Source organism: Psammomys obesus, unplaced genomic scaffold, assembly GCF_907164565.1.
Source record: "Psammomys obesus unplaced genomic scaffold, mPsaObe1.curated_primary_1811, whole genome shotgun sequence".
Taxonomy (NCBI): domain Eukaryota; kingdom Metazoa; phylum Chordata; class Mammalia; order Rodentia; family Muridae; genus Psammomys; species Psammomys obesus.
The window spans coordinates 19,953,941-19,981,602 of NW_026596134.1; the positions used below are offsets into that span (position 1 = coordinate 19,953,941).

Consider the following 27,662-nt stretch of genomic DNA (forward strand, 5'->3'; position numbering starts at 1 on the left):
CTTCCTTCCTTCCTTCCTTCCTTCCTTCCTTCCTTCCTTCCTTCCTTCCTTCCTTCCTTCCTTCCTTCCTTCCTTCCTTCCTTCCTTCCTTCCTTCCACTCTGGGTTTCATTATCTAGCCCTGGCTTTTCTAGAACTAACTATGTAAGACCAGTCTGTCCTTGAACTCACAGAGATCTGTCTTCTTCTGGAATGCTGGAATTAGTGTTCACTACCATGTCCTCCTCCTTATCATTAAAAAAAATTTTTTTTTGGTTCTCATATTTTGAGACAAAGTTTCTAAATTTCTCATGATAGCCTTGAATTGCTTTGTTGTTAAGAGAGAGCTTCAGCTTTTCTTGCCTCACCCTTCAAGTCTTTGAGGTCATAGGTCTGTGCCACTGTGTCTGTCAAAACATAGCATTTTGATCATATTCCTTTATTTTTGAAGTTGTTATGTTTCTATTAAAGTTATGTTTTCTTACAGTCTTCAAACCCTGAAGAAAGTAAATGTTTTGGGGTATAAAGAGTCTGTTCAAGTATGTATCTATAATTACAGCGCTGGAATTTAGCATTAGTGAAGAAATATATGTTAATGGGCATGAGTGTGTGTATGTGCGTGTGTGTGTGTTACTATGAACTTGTAAGAAGTTTGAGTGTTTCCTTTAGGCATGCATGTCACTAGTATAAACCTTTTTTGTCCTAAAATGGATGCTTTGTGAAACCTCTGCTGCTCTGTCAGTGGAACTCTGCCTTGTCACTGTGTGATTAGCACATTCTTAAGGGTTAAATTAATCAGGTGACTTCTGTGGACAGGTAAATATATTTCCTGTGTAGGTGAATAGTCCCCCAAAATTTGGGAGACTTTACATCCTTGATGTATCTTTGCTTTTATGATGTTCTGTTTTGATTGTATTTATTTTCTTTATGCCCTTCCCCCCTTTTTACTTTAGAAATTTATTTACAGTACTGGGAATTGAACTCAAGGACTTGTACACTGAGTTACATCTCTAGCTGCTTTTTTTTCCCCTCCAATTTTAGTTTGAGTCAGTCTCCCTTCATAGGTAAGGCATATGTTGAGCTTACCAATCTCCTGCCTCAGCCTCTTGAGTGTCTGAAATTACTGTAGTGGGCCACCACGTTTGATCAAGTTTTCATTTGTAATGAGGACCTTTTAGGATTAAGCTGTGAGATATTCTTTCTGTTTAAGACTCCATTAGTCTTCATACTGCCAGATGATAACTTGTGTGACTTTTCCACATAATCTTGATGTCACTTGCAGGAACTCTGCCTTTCTAGCATTTTGATAATGTGACCTCTGCCTGGGCGTTTGATCATTCAGTTCTGGGCTCTAAGCTCCTGGACTTCAGTTGCACCACTGACACTCTCTTGGCTTGGGTACTCATTTGTAAAATTAAGGGTTGTAGTGGTTCTTTAGGATTCTTTCTTACACTTGGCCACTAGCAGGGATATCTAACTTCTTAGATTTCTTAGACTGATATAGTAGGCTCATCTGTCTATCTCCATATTCTTTAGAAAAAAACCCTGGCTGTCCTCTATCCCTAGGTGTTTGCTCTTTGCTTTGAAACAGTAAAGATAGGCTGTGGTGTCTCAGCTTTCTAACTATTTTCTAAAACACTATATTTTTAATTTTGTTCTTAAAAAATATGGTAGTATTTTTGTAGGATGCTAGTATGTTGCCCTTTCACCAGAGTATCTGGGAATGCCTCAAGACTGGCCAAATGGTGTTGCCTACCCCTATAAGCCCACATACCTTCAAATCTGCCTAAATGATTGAATTAACAGTTTCCTAGCTCACCCTTTCTCAGAATTTGGTCTGCCCTCTCAAGGTGTGGAACATCTAATTTAAAATTTGGGGAAAGAGCTAAGTTTTTGTGTGCTATAAAGCAGTGTTCACACAGCCCCAGCTTCAAGGAAGGGGTCAAAATAGAAATGGAAGATTTTCCTGAGAGATCTATTGGGAATTTGGGTCTTGCTTACCCTCTCTCTAATACATAGAAGAATGCTTTATGTAGTGTTCCTTCTTCTACTAGCCACTTTTTTTTTTTTTTATTGCTCATCTCTATAACAAAACCTGAAGCTGGATAATATGTAAAGATATAGTGCTTATTAAGCTTAAAGTTTTGAAACCTGAAAGTCCATGATTGGGCAGTCTAGCTCTGGTGAGGGTCTGTACTTCTTCACATTATGGTGGGGGCATGTGCAAGTTAGGTCTCAGGTGAGACAGGAAGCCATAAATCCCAGAAGGATCTGGTTTTAATCTCTTCAGCTTATAGGGAAAGCAAGCCAGTTTCTCAGAGCAATGCCTGTTTCTATTGAGGACAGCACCTTCATTCCAGTGATCCTCATCTGGGAGCTACTCATAGACCAAGCCTCCAACACTTGAACTCTTGCATGGACAAACATATCTTATCTTAATGGTCATAGGGCCCATATAGATAATGCAAAAGTATTGTGTGATGTCAGAAACTTCCTCAAATACGATAGTGGGAAAGAGTTTTATCTGGATGGTTAAATATTCCTTCAAAAAGAAAACTGTATTTCCTGCTCATTAGACAACATTCTCTCCACTGAATACTGGTATTGGTTATACTAATGTGAGCATTCCGATGCATATGGTTCTTGTTGGAAATAGAGTTAACTGAACAGCATTCTCTTTTGTACATTGATGTGCTATGAGCATAGTGTTGTTGTACTACTGAGTGATGACTCCAGTCCCAAGTTCATAAAGCTGAGAGCCAGATCCAGGTAACAGATTCAATTGAATCATGGTTTCTCAGCTACAAGCTCTATTTTGAGGTAGAACAACTTCAGGCAGAGTTGTACAAATCCTGTATACAGGGTAGACCTAAGTAGGCATGTTTGAGAAACCGGCCCAGAATAGGAGACAATGGAAGAAGGAAAGGCTGCATGTAGGGGCAGAAGATAAGTTGTCAAAGGCTCTGTACCTGTTGGCAGAGGAGCTTTAGTTTAATTTTAATGTAAGCTGAATTTAAAGGAAGTATTTTTATTTATTAAAGATATTACTTTTTTCTTTTATTCTTCTCTCATACATTATATCTCCACCACAATTTTCCCTCCTACTCCTTCCAGTCCCTCCCTCCTGCTCTCCTCTGTTTCCTTTGAGAGAGAGAGAGAGAGAGAGAGAGAGAACAGGTCTTCCACGGATATCCACCAAACATGTTATAGTATGACTAGGCACAAACCTTCATATAAAGGCTAGTTGAGGCAACCCAGTTGGAAGAAAAGGGTCCTAAGTGCAGGCAAAAGAGTTAGAAATCCCCTTTCCCTTCTTAAAGGGAATTTCTAACTCTTTTGCCTGCACCTAGGACCCTTTTCTTCCAACTCTGTTGGAAGTTCCACAAGAACACTTAGCTACACAACCATAACATGTATGCAGAGGACCTAACTCCGACTTATTCAGTCTCTGTGATCCCCATGAGCCCTGCTTGGTTGTTTCTGTGATCTGTGTTGTCCTGGTGTCCTGGTGTCCTCAACCCCTCTGGCTCACTAGTCCTTCATTCTCCTCTTCTGCAAGGTTTCCTGCCTCTGCCTAGTGTTCAGCTGTGGTCCCTGGTGGTCCTCTGATGACGGGTGGGCTAGCAAAATATCGTTAGGAATCATTCCATTGAGTTTATTTATTTTGGCCAGTCATGTTTAGTTCTGTCCTGGAACTCTGGGCTGTCTTACCTCTGGCTCCTGGCTAGCGAGGCAGTGTCAGGCTTCCACTCATGGTGTGGGCCTCATGATGGACCAGTCATCGGTTGACCACTCCCACAAGTTCTGTACCACAATTACCCTAGCACATGTTGCGGCAGGAAAGATCAAGGGTCAACAGTTTTGTCACTGGGTTGATGTCCCAGTCCAACTGCTTAAAAAAAAAGGAAAGAGTCAGTGAAACTGCCTAATAGAAGAAAGGAGGCTATTGAATGGAAGGGAGAGAAAGAAAATAGTAGCAGGGGTGGGGGATTCATTATATATACATTTATAAGAAGTGACCTTCTGTAACAGGGTACTATGTGAAGTACACTGTGAAGTTTTTAGAAAAAAAAAAAGGCATTATTCTTCCTTTCATGATTTTTTTAAGATAAAAGATTTATTCCCTTTGAATTAACTAAGTAATGAACAGATGAAATCACAGAGATAGAAGCAGCAAGTACAGGGCCTACATTAGTCTGCACCAGGTCCTCTGCATATATATTATAGCTTTTAGCTTAGTATTTTTCTGGGACTCCTGAGTGTGTAAACAACTGGGTTTCTGATTCTTTTTTTTTTAAATAAAATTTTTATTTTTTCCTATTAGTTACAGTTTATTCACTTTTTATCCCAGCTATAGCCCCCCCCTCCTTCCCTCCTTATCCCACCTTCCCTCCCTCACCTCCTCCCTAAGCCTCTCTAAGTCTACTGATAGGGGAGGTCCTCCTCCCCTTCCATCTGATCCTAGCTTATCTGGTCTCTTCAGGACTGGCTGCAATGTCCTCCTCTGTGGCTTAGCAAGGCTGCTCCTCCCTCAGGGGTCAGGGGGAGGAGGTCAAAGAGTCAGCCATTGAGTTCAGGTCAGAGACAGTCCCTGTTCCCATAATTAGGGAACCCACTTGGATACTGAGCTGCCATGGGCTACATCCAGGCAGGGGTTCTAGGTTATATCCATGCATGGTCTTTGGTTAGAGAAACAGTCTCAGGAAAGACCCCTGTGCCCAGATATAATTGGTCCTTGTGGAGCTCCTGTCCTCTCCAGGTCATACTAATGCCCCCTTCTTTCATATGATTCCCTGCACTCAGCCCAAGGTTTCGTTATGAGTCTTAGCCTCTGCTTTGATACACTGTTAGGTAGAGTATTTCAGGGGCCCTCTGTTGTAGGTTCCTGTCCTGTTACGTGTTTTCTTCTATTTCCAATGTCCCAGATGTCCATCAATGGAGGAATGGATGCAGAAATTGTGGTACTTTTACAGAATGGAATACTACTCAGCAATTTAAAAACAAGGAAATCATGAATTTTGTAGGCAAATGGTGGGATCTAGAAAAGATCATCCTGAGTGAGGTATTCCAGAAGCAGAAAGACACACATGGTATATACTCACTTATAAGTGGATATTAGGCCTATAATATAGGATAAACATACTAAAATCTGTACACCTAAAGAAGATAGACAAGAAAGAGTATCCAGGGTAAGATGATCAATCTTTACTTAGAAAGACAAATAGGATGGAATTGGAAGTAGAGTTTCTGATTCTTGTGCCTGTTTCCTGGAGCTCTTTTTCTTCTATTGGGTTGCTATGTCCAACTTTAATTTAATAATTTTTGTTTTATCTTATTGTCTTTCATTTTGTTGTGTTTGGTTGTTGTCTCTTAGAAGCCTGTTCTTTTCTACTGAAAGGAAGAAAGGGAGTGGCTCTGGGGAATTGGAGGGTGGTGAGGAAGTGGGAGGAGTTGAGGGAGGGGAAAGTATGATCAGCATATATTATTTGAGAAAGAATATTTTCAATAAAAAGAAAAGAAAAGCTTTAATTAATTAATTTACTTGGTTGTTTTTTTGAGACAGGATTTCTCTATGTAACAGAGCCCTGGCTATCTTAGATTCCTTTTGTAGACTAGGATGGCCTTGAATTTATAAAGATCTGCCTACCTCTGCCTCCTGGATTCTGGGATTAAAAGTGTATGCTAGCATGCCTGGGCCTATTTTTGCTTAAAAGTCTACCATATGTACCATATGTGTGTATGGTGCTCATGGAATTCAGAAGAGGGCATCAGATTCCTTGGAACAGGCCGTTGTGAGCCATCATGTAGATGCTGGAAATTCAACTGAAGTCCACTGGAAAAGCAAACAACCAGTGTTCTTAACTGCTTATCCTTCTCTCTAGTTTTCATGATTACTTTTTAACAACTGGGTTTCTTTTCTTATTTCTTTGAAATTCAAAATGGGTTTCATGCCCACATACTATTCCTGGTTTACTATTCCATACTAGTTGTGTCTTACTGGGTATTAGACTAGTGTTTAATGACTGATCACATATTAAAAACACCATGATTGTGGTTTGTTATTTATACAGTTCTAGTAATTTCATTATCTTACATGACCTATGTTACATAGCTTTGATCTTCTCAAGCACACTTGTTCAAAATGCTTGCGATTAGAAGCAGCTCGTATTTTAGAACTTTTGATAATTTTAGGCTGTGTTGAATTTACCAGTTAAATATTCCTGATCCATAACCTAAGGTGAAGCCTATTGAGTATCATATGAGGGTTCTTAAAGCTGTGGACTTGGGGGCCATTGGAGATTTTTCATTTTCACATCAAGGATGCTCAATTTTAATGAAATTGTTTAATCATGACTATTGAGAATTATATAATAAATAGTAATGATTGCAATTGTTCTGCTTAGAGGAGACCCCACAGCACTTGTAATCTCTTCAAGGACGCCTGAAAAACCTCTTGTTATTACATGTATTTGTTTACTTGGAATGTATTTTTTATGTTAAATTTTTATGTCTAAAAATTTACCCACATGGGTAGTATGAGAGCATTCAAAAGCTTAGAATTTTTTAAGAGTATATTGTGAGGGAATTTAGGTTATGACACATTTTTCTCAAATGGTGAAACCAAATGTTATATTGGGTAATTTATATTTCTGGTGTTTTACAAAGGTTTAGGGTCTACACAAAATCAATTACTGATTTTAGCTTTTCTTCTGACCCACTAAGCGATGTTATTAAATGGCAGGGGACATTTTCAACATTGTTTCTTTTGTTCATAGAATTTTTGTAGTATATTTACTGGTAATTTGTTGTTTGTACACAAATTCTCCCAGTTTATCTATTTTGCTAACTGAAGGGACAGCCAGTCATATCTGTTTTCTAGGCCAGTGTTTAGGTTTGGTTAATAAATGTGTCTGCTCCACTTACTAAGAGTCTGTTTTATTTCTCATGCCACAGGAGAAACATATAAGTAATGAAGAAGAGCACTTAAGGAGGATGGAAGAGTCAAGGCTGCAGCTCAAGGATCAACTTCTTTGTCTGGAGACGGAACAGGAATCCATTCTTGCTGTAATAGGAAAGGAAATTGATGTAGCTTGTAAAACCTTCTCCAGAGAGTCAATGGAGAAATTGAAAGTAATTATGAGTTCTCACAGTGTCTTAAATTTTCAGTTATTTTCTAATACATAATTACAATGGGACTGTAACATGTGATTACATGGAAGTCAAATTTTTATTTCACAGTTTTATTATGAAACACAATAACCTTTTGCTTGCTTTGCATAGGAGTTAGAATCTGTTACTACAGGGTTCTGGTGAAAGGCTGACATACTCTGTTGAGTTGCCTGTATCTCACTCAGTGAAATACACTTTGACAAAGAGACAGCAATATTGCTCAAGGAAAACAACTTTTGGGTTAAGAGGCTTGGATTCTGAAATTTCCGGCATGGTAGCCTGTCAGTGATATTGTTACCATCTCTTGAGTTCTTTGTGAGAGATTTAGTGTCAAGTATGGTGTATGCAGTATGTTCCTTATCCCATAAAACCAACCTGTCTCTTCAGTACTCATGTCATACAGTATAAGAACGAGAGCAAAATCTGGAGGGTCCTGGTACATCAGGAGCAGTGTGAGTAAATCTGAAGTAGGGCTTGAAACTTTGTGGACTGACTGGAGCCCAATCAAGTAAACAAATTCTAATCAAAATATTCTCCCCCACATTTAGAAGGATTGATTGTTTCTCAATTAGTGGTCATCATGAGATGACAAAAAGTATGTCCCATGGGTGTTTGAGTTCGTTGAAGGTAGACATTTTACAAGCGTAGACTCTGGCCCTGCTGTATTCCACCTGACACGACCCTAACCCATTTGTCTGCAGTTGCACGTTTGCTGTGTTTATCTCATTTTATGACCACACTCAGATATCATGTTGTGCTTAGCTGGTTTTATGTTGGAGCTCCATTGTTCTTTGTTCCTCTGCTAGAAAATGGTCATTTGAGTTCTCTTTCCTCCTTTCTGGTTTTGTTCTTTTTATCTAAGTGATGTTTAAAAGAAAATGAAAATAGAATTCTACTTTTTCAGTTAAAGCTTCTGAGGCTTCACCTTTAATATAAATATTTCACTTGGAAAAATTAACAGATTTGGTAGATATTTTGCAGTTTGTAATTCCCTGTACCTTCTTTTGAGGCAGTGTCCCTGTGCGAAGACAGTGAGACTGAGATGAACAGTGTTTGGGTTAAGTGGAAAGCTGAGTCCTGGAGATGTCACAGGGTCTGCTGTATGCTGGCTTGTCTTTTTTCTATCTAATGCTGTTTTCTTAAATATGAAGGCTTCTCTGAGCTTGTGACCTGTAAATCCTAATTTCATGTGGAGGAACATATATTAGCAATGCAGCATTTACTCAGTGCTCAAATATTTACTTTTAGTCATTTGTGAGCATTAAAATCAAAACGTGTGAATCTTGTTATAAGATGCATAATAAGCCTTGTTACCTGAAACTGTAGGAAAACACCTGTATTTCATGGACAGGAACATTCTTAAATATTATAATTTTATATAGGGAACAAACTGTCCTTTCAACACAATCTGAATGCCATTCTGTGTTGTGTTGTGTTTAGATAGATGTACATGCTCTCTTTTTGTCTTCTTTCATAGCACTGATCTGTTAGTATCTTCTTGTTACAGTTCCTTGAGTTTACTATTGATGTCATCTTGATGTGTAGTCATTGTTATATATTGAGTATGTTTTCTCTGCCCAGCAGTGTAGAAACACTTGTGTATTTGATTTAAACTTTGGCCTCATATGGTTACTTGTTCTCATGGCACTGATTTCCTATAGCTATGCTACTTATAACTGGTTAAAGATATTTTTTTTCAACATGAAGTCATTTGTAAATCCATGGAGCAAATTATAAAGCATGAACATTGCTTATATTTCTTATTTCAAATTATTTATTATTACTCAAGGTGAAGGTTTAATTGAGGTAGTAAAAAGTTAGTGGAGGAGGTTCATAAAAAGGGAAGCATAATTGGTGACAAATGTATGCTCACAGATGTTTAGTTGTTGCAGCAGCAGAAGAAGTAGAGAATTTGGGCCTTTAGAGAAAGCCTGGTTGGAAAGGCAGAGCATCTACGCCTTGGTTAGAACTGAGTGAGTGGTGTAGGCCTTTAATTCCATCATGGGAGCAGAGACAAAAGAGGCCAGCCTCTACTTGATAGGCCTACACAGTTCCAGGTAAGCCAGGGCTACATATCATCTCTCTGTTTCAAAACACAAGGCCAAATGAAACAAAACAAAAACTATACAAGAATTGGGCTAGACTTAAAGAAAAAAGTGATTGAGAGAAAAGTTGGGTGTAACATAAAAATACTTTTGTATATGGAATGTTGTGGCTACTGAATGTATTAAGTGTTAGTTTAAGAGAATTAATGTTTTCTGACAGAGAAGTAATGTGCACACTCATTGGGAGATAGGGAAGCTTTTGAGAATAGGAATAGACATCTCTTTAGAGAAGAAAGAATAATTTTAGATAAAAACATGGAGAAGTCCTATAAAAATATATGTAGCACAGATTTGAAGAACTGGGAATAATATAATTTGTACTTACAATTATAAAGACATTGACAGCTTTTGAGTGCAGTTTAGCTTGGTAATAAGGCAACGCCAGATGTTGAAAGAGTTTACGAATGAGTTGGTTATGAAGGAAATCAGGGCAACTACTATAGGCAACAGTTTAATACAGAATTGTGTGACTATTTTGAAATGTAAAGAACAATCTTTACTAAAACAAAATGGACTCCGAGGTATAAAGATGGATAGAGAAGACAGAATTCAGTTTCTATGTAGGCATATCTAAACCTCTTTGGACTACATTGAATGGAAGAGCACCAAGAGGAAATTGAAGGTGAAGTAAACAGGTTTTAGTCAAGGTTGCATGCCAGGTGAAACCTCATGGACTCCACTCCAGAGACTAGTGATGGTGGCCTTGCGGCTAGATCATCCATATGTCTGTATCAGCTGCCTGTTTATTGCCATCAAGAAAATAAAGCTTAATAGAGACTTAGTGAGTGTGCTTTGAAATTGACTGTGTTTCATACAGACTTCCTCTTGGCAAATCCTTACATTTAAGAATTGATTATTTGGATGTTGTGGTCAATAATTTTATTTGTGTATATTTGTGCCAGAGAACAAACTTGTTTTAACATTCTTCTCTCCTTTTGTAGGTATTTACCTCTGGCCCTGAAATACATTGTGACCCACATCGCTGGTTAGCTGAAAGCAAGGTATTTCATCATGGAATCCTCTATCATCTATTTGTTTTTGTTTTGTTTTTCTTTTGAGGCAGGGTCTCACAGTGTAGTGCTGCTGGCATGGTATTAGCTGGTGTAGAGCGAGCCGGCCTTGAACCCACAGAGATCTACCCATCTCTTGACTCCTGGTGCATTACCAAGCCTAGCTATGTATTTTCTTGTGTAACTGAGAATACAATGCTTGGTTCTTAAAGAAGATTTACTTTAGTACATATGAGAAGCATTAAATTTATTTATTTTTCTTCACTTGTAGTACTCAAATTTATTATAGGCAAAGAATTGGAAAGTAAAGGATGATAAAAATTTTGAATTATGAATCAGAGTGTAACAGAATTCTTTTGGCTTTTATTAAGTTGGGATCTCCCTGGAAATATCTAAAGGCCGGAATAGGCAGAAGTCATGTTTGCTTTATACATTTGTATTAAGTGCATGTTGATTCTTCCATGTAAGCTCACAGCCTGCTGACTCTGCTTGTCTTAAGCAAATCCCTCCCTGGGTTGTTGTTTACAAGATGAGAAGAGTCTAGTTTATGCCCTAAAGATAACTTCTCTGTGGCATGTTTCATCAACAAAACAGTTTTAAATTATCAACAGTTAAAGTGAAATAATTTTTTATTTTTATTTAAAAATTTTACACTCTGGTACCCTTTTATTGTCTGAAAATTTCATACATGTATGTGCTGTGTCACCCACCCCTCAATGTCTCTTCTCTTCCTTCCATCACTTTTCACTATGGGATGCGTACTCTTATATCTTCGATCAGTTTGCAAATATATGAAATAATATTACCTCTGTACACTTTCAGTTCTTTGTAGAATAATCTTCTTCAGCTTTAATATACATATATCTTCTTGGGTCCTAGCACTTACCTGGCAGCTCACAACCATCTGTGGCTCCATATATCTAAATCTTTTTATTTCACTTAAGTTTCATAATAAAAGCACCTGTAGTGTAAACTGGGTTATACTACAGTATATGGATTATTATATATTATAATGTATTATACTTCCAGTTTTCTAGTTTCCTGTATGAAGAGGCTTTTAAATCTGTTGATTGGTTGGTTGATTGATTGATTAATTGATTGGTTGGTTGGTTGGTTGATTGGTTGGTTGATTGTTTGCTGAGCTTTAATCTAGTCTTAGGCATTGTATGTGCCACTGGACTGTACTCCCCACTCCCACTGTACTTGTTTGTAAACATGGAAAAGATGAAGCCTCACGGGAGAAGCAGCATGTTCATTGCCTGGTGAAGAATGGATGAACAGATGACCTACCGTCTGACTCCAAATTAACGTCTTTCCACCGCAGGCTTTGTCATTCAGAGTCTTTGTTTATTCAGCCAGTGTTCATCAACTTTTGTATCAGTCACTGTAGCTCTTATGAGTCGCAGGGCTAATGCTGAGGTCTGGACGGCTTCTTTGAAGTGTGCTATGTGGTTACAGCTGTTTGAAGACATTGACAAAGGCACCTAGAAAATTAAGACACAGCTGATGTTTGTGCTGGTGAGATGGTGGGAACTAATGTTGCAAGTGCGTCATAGTCAGCTACTACAAGGACTCAGCACTTAAACACTTAAATGGGCTTAAAACACTCAAGTGGTCTTATGAAAATCAGGTGAAGGCTAGAGAGGTAGACTGGTGCCTAAGTCTACTGATTGCTCTTCCAGACAACCTGAGTTTGGTTCCTAGCACTCACACAGCAGCTCACAACCATCTCTAACTCCATCTGCAGGGACTCTAAAGTCCCTTTCTGGATTTTGGGCCACTAGGAAGACATGTGGGTACACAGACATACACATAGGGAAAACACTCATACACATAGGCAAAACACCCATATACATATGCAGAACACCCATACACATAAAAATATCAGTCTTGTGGAAATCAATTGGTTAATTATGGGCGAATGGTGGCAAGAGGTTGAGAATATTTGAGTGATCCCTGCTGAGGGTGCCGAGGAGGTACAGGTGGTAAGTGGGGCCATGACAGTGAGGTCCTCTGAAGGTCAGCCATGCAGTAGGTGGGATTGTAAGGAATCAAAATACTGTGAATGAACACAGAATTTACCTCACTGTATAAAATTCTCTCCTTTTTCAAAAACACCAGTCCTGTGCATTTCAACCATTTTTGCTAGAAATAGATGCAAATTTATATTCTTGCCTTTTGCATAGGAAATGTAGAATGCACATGTTTTGGTATCTCAGAATTCCTTGGCTGGGAACTTGTGTTGTGCATTAATTTTACATTTCTCTTTTTCTTTTCCCTAACTCTGCAGTTCTGACAACAAGAGCAATGTACTTAGAATTTTCTTTCAAGTTAAAATCTTTATCATTTCTCAACAGAAAGCTTTCACTGCTGTGGTTCAGTTAAATTATTAGAGGCAGAGATGACTCTTAATCATAGCTCTTTAATTTGGGAACTAGTGAGCAGTTTTCCCTTATCATTTAATGGGGTTGAACTTGTGATCAGACCAGCTTTAATACTGCATGAGACAACTGCTCCGTCACAGTGTAAAAGGGTGTGATAAAAAATACCATGTTGACCAGCTGACTAGGGAGGAATTGAATCTATTTCCTGGAAAGATGGCTTAGGTTATTGATGGGCTACAATCCTGTAATGTCCGCGAACTATGACTAGACAGCTCTATAAGTATTGGAGATAAGATCTGAAATCAGGAAACAGAAACTATATGGAAAGTAGAATTGCTATTCAGCTAGTCCATCCTGACATCTCACAGTATTGGAAAGACCTTGGAGGGCATTTGGTAATTGTTTTCATAAATCTACTCAATGAATTTTTTTTTTTTTTTTTTTTTTTTTTTTTTTGTGAGTGTTAACTGTAGAGCTAGCAGGCTGCGTGGGGTTTTTACCAATGTCGCTTTGTGGGCAGTGGCGGCATGACATAAACGTGAAGTCCAACTGAGTAAGTCCAGCTTTGCAGATTTGTGGAGCACCAAGATGGGACATTATAAGAAGGGAGTGGAGACAGCTATTAGAGAATGCCAAGCAAGTAGTTCACGTAGATTAAGGATGGGATTTTGTTGTAAATTCTAGCAGGCCATGTGGAGGCTGTGGTTTTCTTTGCTTAACAGAGAATAATATGATATCCTAAATGCTATATTACATTCTGTGGCACAAACATTCGTAAGCCCTAGAGGAACCTGCTTTGTTAGAAAAGGTAGATGAACATGCTGAAACTTTGAATAGTATGTGCAAGAGCTTTGATGAGTACATGCAGAGACTTCCATGAAGGTCTGATGTCTCTGATAGATCCTGAAAGTGACTCATGGAAGCACATGCATGCCGAGAGGACATGATAATTGCAAAGAAACTCCAAGTGCTCTCATCCAAGTAGAATCTGAAAGGGTGAGGTAGAAAATGGCAGAGGGGATGCTCCAGACAGAGATGGGGATTAGGTTTATAGGGAAAGGCATCCCTCTGTTTTCAGGAGCTGAGACCCAGAATGGTATTTAATGAAAAAAAAATAAATAAAAAAACAGGAATTTTTTTTTAAAAAACAGGAATTTGTAAAAGGGAGTGCCTTGCTCCTGTTTGTATTATACGGAGGAATTGTGTGATGTGTGTTGTATCACATTCTAGAGATGTGAGAGTCAGCTTAGAGGTGGTAAGATTGAAATCAGGGAGACCAACCAGAGTGAGGCATACTTTGGTTTGAATTGTGGAAATTGTTCAAAAATTTACGGGGACAGCATTTTGGTGATAACATTCAAATAAAGATTGATGTCATATCAGAGAGTGATGAAGGCTGAGATGCACTTTTTTTTTTTTTTAGGTCAAACTGTAAGAGTTTGATACCTAAATAAATGAGCAGGCAGAATCCTCTACAGCCAACTAGCTAATAGTGGAATTCATATTTTGAAGTATTTGTTTGGATAGTGAAGTCCAAAGAGAAGGAAGGACATGGCGGTCTAAATGGAGGGAAATGGAAGTGGAGAAACATTGTTGATGAGATAATAGGGATGAAATCTCAAATCTAGAGTAGGCAAGCGCTACAGGATGGGGCCACATAGAAGTTCGAATGACTGTCCATTCCAGATGTCAGTTCCATTCTTAGGATAGTGACTAAAGGAAAACCAATGTCATGCACAAGGCACAGTCCCAAATGCTCTGTGGTTTACATGTTTTCAGAGTCTAGTGTTAATTATTCCTTTAAAGTGTAACAAATGCATATGTGCAGAATGTGGCATCCTTCTTAGCTGTTGTCCTTTCCACTGAATCCCTACTCACTCCTCCAGTCTGTAAGTCCCATGGTGGACTTCCTGTGTTTTGTTTCTTTGCTACACTTTTCACACTTGTCACAGTGTGTCTCACCAGATGCTCAGTAAATTCTTATCCCAAAGAATACAACTTTGGGGATTTTACATTTTTTTCACTCAATGTATTTTCCTCTGCCTCAGAATTACAGAAGGATGAGTAGTGAACACACAGACTTTAAGTAAATGTCCTTGATTGTTGGGATCACAGGCATGCCCAGCCTTCATTACATAGTTTAATTCTCAAGCATTTTTTAAAAATTAATTCAGAGCCATGAACTACAAGATTGTAGAAAAGGAAATATACTTCTACAGTATTGGGAAACACAGGATCCTTGGGCTGTTCTGTCCGTAGAGCCCCACTTCTTGTGTCAGTAATATTACTTGTGCTAGCATTGCAAAGTCCCTTGTTTACCATGGTAGTGCTCAAGTGGCTTGAGAAATCCTAGCGTGGTTATAGATGTTGCAGATCCTGCTGCAGGTCAGAGAACTGAGGCGGCCCAGAACCTTCTGAGTTCCTGAGGATTTTGTTTACTTTGACAACTGAAATCTTTGTTAGTTTTGTGGTCTGCATTCAAACAAAACTTTACATTTTTGAATATTGCCTCTTTGTGTGAAAAAATATTTGATCTTATATATTCTTGTTTAGGATATGAATAATCATCTAATATTTTGTCCTCTTAATAAAAATGAAATTATCATACTCAGTGTTTGTTTCATTTTTTTTGGAAATGTGCTTTAGTTATATACATGGAAACTGTATAGTTTAAGGGAAAATAGTGTAAGTGTTAAAATATATTGTTATTATGGAGACCTTTTTCTTTTTTAATCATGTTTAGAAGTAAAATGTAAAGAATGTATTATTTAAAAATTATAATTCTAATCTGAGTGTGATGGTACTGGCCTATTATCCCAGCTACTTAGGAAGCTGAGGCAGGAGGATACCAAAGCTCTTTAAGGATGGACTTACTGAGACTCTGTCTCAAAATAAAAGTAAAAAATGGCTGGAGATTGGCTTAGTGGCCTAAGCCAATATGTGAGGCCCTGGGTTTGATCCCTAGTACCATATACACTGAAAAATGTACTTGTATTTGAATTATATGATCTGGTTCAGTTTATTTTGGTGACATAGCATAGTCCAAAAAAAAAAAAAATTGCCATCTGCCCTCCCCCCGGTTCTTATGCAAGCACTTTTTTTTCTTCAAACTTATTTTTAGAGTTTTGATGATGGAAGCATAGTAGTTAAAGCAGCAAAATTATGGGTCCTAGTGTTATTGCTGACTATATAAACTATCATCTTTTATGTGAATTTTCTGTTTTCTTTGGTTTTGAGTTTTGAGTCATTACATAGTAACTTTGTTCTATTATGATAAGTCTCAGTAGAGAGCTCTCATGGAATAGAAAGATCCTTGTGATAGTTTTACTAGCTGCTTATGAATATTCTCACCCAATTATAAACTGGAACTACATAGATAAAAACTGCCTTATTTCCAAATTCCCTATATTGGTTTATTTAGCAATGCTTGTTCATGTTGTTAAATAAATGAGTCTGTTATGCAATCTGTAAAATGTTTCTGTGAGTGGCTAATAGGAAGGTTTCTGCTGTATGATTAATAGCCTTGCCAACTAATTATAATTTGCAATGGTTAAAGTCCTGGGTTCCAAGCCACTTTTTCAAGATACTTAATGAAGATGCTGGATATTTATCTAACAAACACAATTTCTTATAATTGATTATTGGTTGATTAAATTTGCATAAATTTTAATTTTATTTGGGATTATTAATACATTCTATATTTACTTTCACTTTGTATGAAGACTCTAAGTATAACCGAATCTTAATTTTGTTTGACAGTAGGATAAAGCCTTTTGCAGGAGTTGACTGAAGTCATTGGTCACATTATAGTCATTTTTTCTGGCTTATCATAGCAAAATGCCACACACTGACTGGTTGTTTAAACAACTGACATTTATTTTTTTCATAGTCGGAGAGGTGAGTCCAAGATAAAGGTGTTACTTTGGCTCTCTTCCTGGCTTGTGGAGGCCACCCTGTCTGTGTCTTGCTCTATCTTTTGTTTATATCCTATAGGAAAGAATTTTGGTGTCTTCTTCTCCTCCTACAGGAACACCAGGTCTCAGGGTTAGGGTTCTACCCTTACAAAATGATTCTCATCCCATCCCTCAGGATATATAGTCATGTTTACGCTTTTGCTTTAGTGCCTGACTTTTGAGCTTTATACCCTTCTATAACCTTCATCTTTGCTTCTGTATCTCACTGGTTCAAGAGCTCCATTTTCCAGTCTGACTTCTCATTCCCAAGGCTTTGCTGCTTCTTAGTTCTTGTTTTGTTCTTGTAAATTCAAAACTCAGTTACCAGTATTGATTCTTCTTTCTACCTTACTATGGATATGGAGGAACTATTAGATCTGAAATAGTCAAGTTTTGGCTCTTCCCATCTTCATTTGCTTGCAGCTGTGTTTCTCCTTGATTTCCAGCTTCCAATATGTGCTCCTCTCTGAGCTCCTGGTTCAGTGAGAGAACTTGTTTCAAAAAGTGAAGTAGGGAGTGGTGGAGGAAGATAGCTGATACTGACTTCTAGCTTCCGTAATTGTGCATATGGTACTCTCCTATGTGCACGCACACACACATACACACACACACACATACATACATACAACACACTCACTCAAGTGAGATTTGCTAAGTGTATTTAGTATTTTTATAGAGTTGTATGGCCATCAGCACAAGTTTATTTTGCACCTAGGAAGAAAATCAGAACTTTTCACTGTCACTTCCTTAGCCTACCTTCACCAGCTTCCATCCTGCTCCCACCACTACTTACCATGTTTCAAGTGATTTGTTTATTTTGCATGGAAGCATGCAAACATGTACTTTTTTGATTGCCTTTTTCATGTAGAAAAATGTTGTTTTCATGGTCATCCATTTTGTGACATGCTGTGTTCACATTGCTTCTGTTGCTATATCATATTAATTCATTTGCCATTTGATGGACCTCTTAGTTTCTCTTTCGGGACTGTTGTAAATATGCTGCCTGAACATTCCTGTATGACTTTCTCAAGGGTTTTATTTACCTATTCTCCTTAGTTGAATTGCTCAGTTATACGGGCATGTCTATGTCTAACCCTTTGTGCAACTGTGATAGTTTTCCCGAGCAGAAATGTGTATCGAGTGCCTTTGCACCATCAGTCTCTCAGGGCTTCAATGTCTGCATGTGTACTCCAGCAGCTGTCTCTTCCCTCATCGAGCCTGATTTTCACTTTTATCAGATGTTTCACGTAGCTTGCTTCTGCCTGTAGTAAAGACTGTGTTGAAAGTATTAAAGGCAGAAAAATGCATGTCTTTCACGTTCTGCTTGAACTGAGTAAGTGATGAAGGTGGGTAAGGTTAGAGTCTTTGAAGAAGGTTTCTGGGTTAACTTACATTCTTAGTTATGTACCACTGTTGATGTTACTCTTCACGCCTTCAATCTTTCCATCTACCTGATTTGTAGGATGCGTGGTACTGTGTATTTCTAGTCATTGTAACTGTGAATACATTCACTTACTCCTTTCCCCAATCTTTAAAGTTCTATTCTGAGGTGGTTTTTAAACTTTAGAGTGACTGTACTAGATTGTCTTATATGCCAAGCCAAGATTCTAACACCTGTGTCACGGCTGGAAATTTAACTAGCAAAACTCTAGTGTGGCCTCTCTAAATATAATGGAGTGCACTGAGTATTTTATAAAAGTCTTTCACTTTCATAGCTTAATTTCTGAAATAACATTTAACTGCTATAAACTTTAAAGCAAATTAAAGGTTTAAACTGTGCTTTACTTTCTCATTTGTGGGGATTATTGTAATGTTCCTGTCTTTTGTCTCTTAGGCTGTTATCATCTGGATGCTTATTTTACTTTTTAATGAGCACATATAAATGTCTTTTTTACTTTTAGACCAAACTGCAGTGGCTGTGTGAGGAGCTGAAAGAGAGAGAGAACCGAGAAAAGGCCACACGGCAGCAGCTGGCGCTCTGCAGACAGGAGCTCCGGGACCTGATGGAGAACAAGGAGTCTGAGCTCATGTGTCTGTTTGAGCACATCGAGAGGCAGGAGCAGCTTCTGGAGGAGTTCCACCAGGAGAAGAGAGGTGGGTCCATCACGCTCCCTCTCCTCCTCCTCAGCCTTCATGAGACGGGGTTGGAAAAGGCCTGCTGGTACTTCTCACTTAGGACTTCTCCCAGAGTGTTTTCTTTCCTTGCCTCTTCTCTTCTCATCTCATCTGTCTTCATTTCTGAAACTATCAAAGCAAACTGTTGAGTCCTGGGAAATTTCTTTTGGCCACAGTGTCCTCTTTTGGGCTTTTGATCTATATCTATGGGATGTCTGTTAGAATTGACTTGGTAAGACACTTTCTTCTCCCCTGATAAAAAGATTGATGCAAAATATCTATTCATTCAACAAGTAACAATATGGTAAGAATATGGCAATGTGTAAACCAAAGGAAAAGTCATTTACTCAGCATATGCTATACTGGCTATGGTGGCAGAAAATGAATACAGTAAGTAGATGCCTGCCTATATTAGGAGGTGTAAGCTCACTGGTGAAAGTGATGGGCTAAGAAAGGCAGAGTTTGGAAGAATGATGGCAGAGTCAAATGTTACACAAATGACTTAAAAAAGTACACGACAGTAGCGTTCATCATCACAGAAAAAAAGATATAATGCTTAAGACCCTGTGGCATCAGGTTCTGTTGTCCTTAAGCCAGCGTCTATTGCTGTATTGATAAAACGTACTAAGAATCAGAGGAAGCTTATTGTAGTGTCTCCTTAAGAAAACCTGAAACTTTTACATGACAGTCCTTGGACAGAGTATTCCTTTGAACAGTAACTTTATTTACATTTTTATATCCATGGAAGGATTAATTGCTAAAGGAGAAATCATGTCTTAATAATGCTATTGCGGAGACTTGCACATCCAGGCCACATTCAGAGAACTGTTGCTCCAGGCCAGTTGAGTATTGTCATCTGTGGCTACAGGAGATGTCAAATGATGCATTTCTATTTCTTCTTAATGGCAGTACGATAACAACCGGCCATGGAAGCTTGAGATCAAAGCTGTATGAATTTTCTGTACCATATGTGATGTTCCCTAGTTAACTCTACATTACAACTCAGCTTTCTTGCCAGTAAATAGTATTTGACCCTGTAATTATTTCTTTGTATTAAGATTAATGAGCATCCAAAATTCAAAAAAGAAAACATTTGTACACATAGCTTTAAAAGGGAAACTGCTACTAAGGTATGACAAAGGGGATTATCTCATAGCCTATGAGAAAGTAAGATTTTTGCAGCACAGGATAACTTCACAGTTTGTTTTTAGTCAATGTCTATGAACCATGAATCCTAGTGGCAGGCACTAGAGGAAATAAACACAATCTACTTTCCTTCATTTATTTATTTTTTTTAGCTTAACTCAATGATGGAGAGTTTTGTCTTAGCAATAGCGGCTGCTGTTGGACAAACATTTACACGGTCCTTGCCCACATGATTCACATCTCTTGTCTCAGTGAATGTCCAGCATAAACAGTTAAGAAATGTATTGGAGCTGGGTGCGGTAGCCTGTAATCCCAGCACTCAGGGAGGCAGAGGCAGACGGATCTTTGTGAGTTTGAGGCCAGCCTGTTCTAAAAATCGAGTGCAGGACAGCCAAGGCTACATACTAATACCCTGTCTTGAAAAACAAAAACAAAACAAAACAACCCCTTCCCCCTGAAACCTCCCAACAAAACAAAACAAACCCCAAAACAGAAAAGAAATGTATTGGATGGATAATGTATCCACTGACATGTACATGGAAACATGGAGGTTTCAGGAAGGAAGTGATTTGTAAATGTTTGTTTAGTGCTGTGCTTCCAGTGCCTAAAGCACAGTACAGCAGGCATGTCAAGTATTTTTGAGTCAGAAAATGGACAAGTAAATGAATGAAATAGCATTAATAAACCTGGAGTAATATCGCTATTTAGTGAAAAAAAAAAGTGTAATTTAAAAAGGAAGCATATTGATATATTTTAGATTTTCAGGGATGATATCTAGCTATTGACCCACATTTCCTTTCATTTTGAAATTTTCTTGGGCATTTATTAAATAGTACAGACATAGAATATGAATTAGGCTGTTTAGGTAACTTGAACATCATGGTTTTCAATTCTTTATGACTCTCTGGAGTAGGTGCAATGTCTGTCTTTTCTGTTATTTGGATACAGTTCTCTGTCCCATCTGACAGCAGTAGTCACATGATTTATATTTTGTATTCTTTGTGATGGTGTTCTCTAAGATATTTCTGACTTAGTGGGGGCACTCTACTACTAATAGTAGTAATTCCAGCTCCATTTCGTTTTATGATGTGAGCTGCCTTCCCAGTGTAACATGAAAATTTTCAAAATACCTAAATGATAGAAATGCTACCACGGAGGCCCTCCGAAGACTCTATCCAGCAAGGTATTAAAGTAGATGCTGAAACTCATAGCCAAACTCTGGGCAGAGTGCAGAGAATCTTATGAAAGAAGGGGGAGATAGAAAGACCTGGAAGGGTCTGGAGCTCTACAAGGAGAACAACAGAACCAAAAAATTCTGGACCCAGGGTCTTTTCTGAGACTGATACTCCAACCAATGACCATTCATGGAGATAACCTAGAACCCCTGCTCAGTTGTAGCCCATGGCAGTTCAGTCTCCAAGTGGGTACCCTAGTAAGGGGAACAGGGACTGTCTCTGACATGAACTCAGTGGCTGGATCTGAGTGGGGGGGAGCAGCCTTAGCAGTCCACAGAGGAAGACTATGAAAGACCGTCCTGATGAGACCTGATAGTCTAGGGTCAGGTGGAAGGAGAGGAGGTCCTCCCCTATTTGTGGAATGGGGAAGGGGCATAGGAGAAGATGAGGGAGGGAGGGAGTGCAGGATTAGGAGAGGCCAGAGGGTGGGGCTACAGCTGGGATATAATGTGAATAAATTGTAATAAATAAAAAGTTATATTAAAAAAGAAATGCAAACAGTATTTAAAAAAGTATAGATGTTTAAAATGGCTTTAGTTCATAGAAGCCAAATGGACATAACTTTTAGATGGTTATGTTTGCTGAATTTATAAGCATAGAAAAACTTCAATATGATAGAAATATTGACTGGAAGAAGTCATGAAGATAAAGATTGAAAAGGTAACAGGAAATAAGATAATAATGGGTGGGATCAAGAATAAAGGCAAGGAAATGGATCTTGGAAAAATCATGGTTAAAGGAGTTATAAACATTTTTCCATGATTCTTTTAGCAATTTGGACACACTGTTCTTCTATGCAGATTGAATTGCCTACTGACACCATCAATCAAATGTTGAATTGATAATTTTCAATCAATTTTTTTTTTTTTTTTTTTTTTGCGGGTGGGCAGGTAGGGGCATTTTGACACAGGTTTTCTCTCTGTGTAGCCCTGTCTCTCCTCGAACTCCCTTTGTAGTTCTGCCTGGCCTTGAACTCACAGAGTTCTGAATGCCTCTGCCTCCCAAGTGCAGGGATTAAAGGCATGCACCATCACACTCAGCCCAGTGTTTTTCAATTTTATGTTAATTATAAAACTTGAATTTGATCAGATGGAGGGGGCGGAGGACCTCCCCTGTCAGTGGACTGGGAGAGGGGCATGGGTGAAGAAGAGGGAGGATGGAATTGGGAAGGGATGAGGGAGGGGGCTACAGTTGGGATACAAAGTGAATAAACTTTAATTAATAAAATAAATAAATAAAAAACATGCGTAGTTTTTAAATTTTAGTATTATTATTTTTGATTGTTAGCTTCTTGGGATTTGTGACTCAGACTAAATGATCTTGACTTTGTGTAAGCTCAAAGAAAGGAAAGTGTACACTGTCTCAGAACAGGAAGTGGAGAACAGATAGAATAATCTTTTGAAGAAAATGAGAAGGAAATAGAGGCCACTGGGTTTCCACTTAACACCCTCCCTCCACCGCCCCTGTCTTTTGGTTCCTGGAGATAGAGTCTATATGTAGCCAGGTGTAGCCTGCAACTCAGATCTGTAGACCACTCTGGCTTCAAAGCTGTACCAGTCTTCCTCAGCTTGTAAGTGCTGGGATGAGAGGACTTTGAGCTAGAGTGTGGAAGATTGATTTTATGTTTTTGCAGTCTGTGTCCAAAGGATAATAGTGCAATGTGGTGGATGTCCACAGAACAGAGCGTGCTTAATAATGAGTTGGGTATATATATTCACTCATTATTTGGCCTTTATGTATGGTTTGTGAATGAGTTACACAGTAGAGACACAATGCATTTTTCATTTTCAGTGTTTTAGGGCTGATGTGCTGTTTAAAGCATTGCTTTGGAAAGCACTCGGTTTACAGAGTTTCATGTCTACCTACCTTATCTTTGTATATAAATGGTGAGCTCAAGTTTTGATGATTTTTGCTTATTTGTTTGTTTGTTTTTGTTTTTCCAATCTTTGCTTCTCTGACCCTGCTCTCCTGAGTTCTGTATGAAATTCTTCTGTGCTGTTTCTGAAATTGATGTTTGATAGCTGAACAAAAGATAATTTCCTAGAATTCAGCTTTGGGGTAGAGACCAAGGAAGGGCTCATCAAATTTAGGCTCTTTTTTTTTTTTTTTTTAGCACATAGATTAGCAGTGAGATTCCACTGAGCATGTTTTCTGTATGTTGTTAATTGGCTGTCCAGCCTGACTCACCCATTTTTATTATTCGCCAAATTATGTCATAGCAGATAAGTAGTTCATCCCTTCCAACTTGGGAGATTACCGATTTGGCTTTTTTTTTTTTTTTCCTCTGTAATGTTGATCTGGGACTATGAATGTTTATCTTACTTAAAGGTATTTATTATTTCCTAGTCATGTCATATGTTTGGAAATGTTTCTACCCATAGCCCTGTGCAAGTGATTACGGGGTCTTTATGCTCACCATTCACTCTTATTTTTCTTGAGATGGCCACTGTGTGGTGAAGAAAACCAACACTTATAAGAGCTTGATATCATAAAAGTTTTTATATAAATTGTTTCATATAACCTTTAAACAGCTGTGAAGTCCTTTATCTCATTTATGGTTGAAGCAGCTGAGACTCAAAGACAACTCCGGGCTCTTAAGTCTCCAAGTCCAGACCGAGAGTTACAGGTGGTAGAGCTCTGTGTGGCACTTCAGCTTGTGTTCACACTACCATATGACAAAGCAAACTGAGCCAGAAATGAGCTGGTAACTTTAGTAGCTTTAGAATTAGAATTACCCCACCCTCAGGTCTGTTCTACAAAGTTATAAAGAGATCAGATTTTTCTTCGACATCTTGTAATGTCTGCCAAAAACCTTTTGGCCATCATGACAACCAGTAGAAATGCTTGTTGAGAAGACATAATTCTTTTTCTGTTGGATGTTTACTTTCTTTCATATTATTTTAGTGTGTGGTAACTTTGAGTAACTTACAGGCTCACCAAGGCTCAATTAAGTAAATAAATTCAAATTTTATGGTGTATACAGCTTTACCCTAAACATAGACCAACTGAACCCTATATATTTTTGGATGATGGAAGTTATTACTGCTCCCCAGTCTTTCACCCAAGCCATGTCTTTATGTTGTGCCTTTAAAATGCAGAATGATTACCCAGAAAATTGATGACACACACCTTTAATCCCAGCGTTTGGGGGGTGGGGTGGGCATAGGTAGAGGCTAGAGGATCTCTGATAATTGGAGGCCAGCCTGGTCTGTATACTGAATTCCAGATCAGCCAGGGCTACATAGTAAGACCCTATCTCAGTATGGGGAAGGAGAAGAAGGAATAAATAAAACCCTTTAAAGGACAATATGAAGAAGAGAAAAAGATTACTGTCTCCCATGAGATACTCCCTAAATATACCAATATTAATACTTGACTAAATGTGTTTATCATGTTTGCAAAGAGAAGTAAACATAATTTCATTGGAATAACTGCTCCAAGCTTATATTATCCATATTGAGTTGTTCTTAAAAAATAAGCCCCAGTAGAAATAAGGGAATTATCCCTTCTTCCTCCCATGCTTCCCCGATACTGGTTGCTTCTTCCTGTCTTCATGCAGTGCTAAAAATGCCCTAGAGATGACCAAAGGTAGAAGCAAGGACTTTCACAAAGATAAGCTTCTCTGTGCTTTCTGTTAATAAAATGTTAAGCTCCTGTAGCCTTGGCTGTTGCAGCAATGAGAAACTAACTCTTTTCTATACAACAAAGGAAGGAAGATATCACAGGATTTGGGGATTGCAATGGAAAGGTGAAAGGTGTTCTAGTTGTTTACAAAAAGGATCTTCCTGACTCATAGGCATTTTTCATGGATATTACTTCCTACAACTCTGTACCCTTTCAAAGATTGCTGTTGACAGACTAGACTTAGTGAAATGTTAAGAGGGTTTATGGGGGCTGTCTAATGTAGGCCTTTGTAGATCTGCAGTTGTAGTAGAAGATATCACTGTTTGATTGTTCCATGGAACAATTGTAATTGTAACTAGTAATTTTTCAGATTTCCATATTTTTGTGTTGCCTATTTTCTCCAAAAATGTTTTTCTTAGATTTTTGACTTTGCGTTTCAGGGTTCTCTTTTCTGTATGAACTCCTGCACCAAATTCTAACATAGTTTAGCTCTTGGAATTGGATGTTGTTTCTACTTGTGCATTTAGTTTTCACTGGCTGTGAATCTTTCCTGATAGGAGTAGCTTGAAATTGAGGGAACTTGTATTATGGACGAGTAGATAATAAGAAATAATATTTTTGCAATCAAAAGTTTGAGAAAGATGAACATGAGCTAGAGTAAACCCAGACTTAAGAGCTGAACTTTGATGACCCACAGAAAAGACAGACAGACAAGCAACCTCACAATTTTCTGTAATAAAGGCTACTTGAAGGTAGAATATAATAAAAAGCAGCACCTTGTTTTTTTTCCTCAGTACTGAAAAAGAGAGCAAATGAAAGAAGGGTTAATAAGGTAGAAAGAACAAGGAGAAAGATGAATTTTGTGGGAACCCATCCCTAAAAAAAAAAAAAAAAAAAAAAAAAGACAACGAATACTTATCTTCACATTGTATTTTTTTTTTTTGTAACAGTAAAATAAGACAAATTTATGTTTTCTTATTGAAATGTTAGCAATGTCTGAGCTCTCTGTTGACCCACTAAGTGATCACTGGAAATCAACAATGGATTCTTCACTGGGAACCCAAATGTGTAAGGTGCCATTTAATTTAATAATTTTTTGTATGTATTTTTATTGTCAATGTGAACATAAAACGATATAAAAAGTTTTCATAGCTTAATTTTAGCTCTTTTTCTTTTCCAGAGTCTAAGTTACACAGATAAAAATTGGTCTCTTTTGTTTGTTTGTGAAATTTATTACCAGTAATTAGAATTGATGACAAAGAAATCAATTACCCAACTTCTTTTTATTATCATGTGTATTATTGATTTATTAGGGTTATATTATTAAGCATTAAGCAGCATGTGGATCAAGATAATTTGACGTGTTAATTATTGTGTGGAACTACAGATGTTGGGTTGGGAGATGGTGGGATTAATGATGAATTCCTTTTCATATTTTGCACATGTAAAAGTAGAAGGGTCTTGTGGTATGTGATGGAGAGAAGTGTCAGTATGTAGCAGCCTTAGGACTTGGGACCCTAGAGGTTACAAGGCAATAATCTCAGAACCTTTAAAATCAAAGCACATTACAGAACCGATAGTGGTGCCATTCAGACTTTTTGTTTTGGTGATGTGTGGTTAGATGAAAATAACCATTTTTAAGTTTTCATCATTCTGTTTATACTGCCCAGCCTCTCTGGGTTCAGCACTGTGGTGGTAGACCGTTTGCTTCCATTTTGTGTAAGTCACTCTTTGGTAAAACTTCCCAGAACACTCTGCAAGATTTCAGCAATAGCTTCCAGTTAGCTCTTCATCTGTTCTCAACTGACCTGGCAATCCTGCCCTTCTCTGTGAAGTGGGCTTTGTATAGTCTCCCATTGCCTCAGCCAATTAAGACCTTAAAATTAGGCTTTGAGGAACCCTGCCCATGCTTCCAGAAACATAATAGCGCTACTTTCATTGAAGGAGATGAGAAGTGTTTAAGTTTGGCCAGTGAACAAAGCAAGGATAAAAAACAAGTGCTAAAATCATAATTAGCCCTGAATATTTTAATGCAAAAAGGGTATCAGCTTTTGAATACTATTTCACCATTATGTTAGATTTTCCTCCATAATTTATAGTTCACATTTTTTCTTTTCCTTGCTTCTTATAGGGGCAATTAAGTTATAGAATAAGACATTTGGAAAAGGATATTACATCCTTACTTTTGAAGAAAATAGCTTTGCTGTGTTAGATTTAGGCACGACTCAAGACATTTCTGTTGCTGCAAGCTTGAATAAAGTTCTAGAATATAAGTCCTTCAGATATTCTTTCTTTGATTTGGTAGTGAGTATTTTTCATGGGCTTTGTACACACATGCGTTTCTGTTGTCATAGAGCGGGCACTCTCACTTCTGTTTATAGCAGTTTGACTCCATTGTGCACTCTTTCTTGAAGGCTTCTGTCACTTTGCACTGATGAAATCGTTTGCCCGCCCTACCATGCTTGGTTGGCAGTATCCTTTGAAAAGGCTGGAGGAAGGAAACTGACCCCTCTATTGCCAAATGATCGGAGTCCTTCCTTTTATTTTACTTTATTTTTTTTTTCCTCTTTGGCTTATTTGTCTGTTGAGAATGAGAGAAAGATGACAAGAAATACAATCCAGTTTCAGAAACAAAAGTATTGAAACTAATTAGATTTGTTTTGTTTTGTGGTGCTGCGGATTGCACCCATGGCTTACACATAGCAGAAAAGAGTTCTGTGACTGGGATACAGCCAAGGCTCGTGGGAGAAAATTGTATAAATTACTTGTTTATATGTGAATATTCTGCTTCATAGATAAAAAAAAAAATGCTTCAAGTAATGTGTTTTTTAAATTAGACTTGAGAATAGCAAAATATATTATCCCTCACACACTTGTAAGAATAATATAAGTATATTCGCCATGTCATTTGTTTGTGACTGATATACTCCAAAGAGCAGAGA

The 27,662-nt window shown here is 38.0% G+C and overlaps 1 protein-coding gene across 1 annotated transcript in view; it reads left to right on the forward strand.

The window, feature by feature from the left end:
* Nucleotides 1-27,662, forward strand: part of Cep128 (centrosomal protein 128) — a 303,943-nt gene that overhangs the window by 140,500 nt on the left and 135,781 nt on the right. Inside the window, exons 18-20 of the mRNA XM_055593122.1 lie at nt 6,933-7,109; nt 10,195-10,254; nt 18,502-18,694. Of these exons, the coding sequence (XP_055449097.1) occupies nt 6,933-7,109; nt 10,195-10,254; nt 18,502-18,694 (430 nt within the window). The remainder of the gene's footprint in view (nt 1-6,932; nt 7,110-10,194; nt 10,255-18,501; nt 18,695-27,662) is intronic.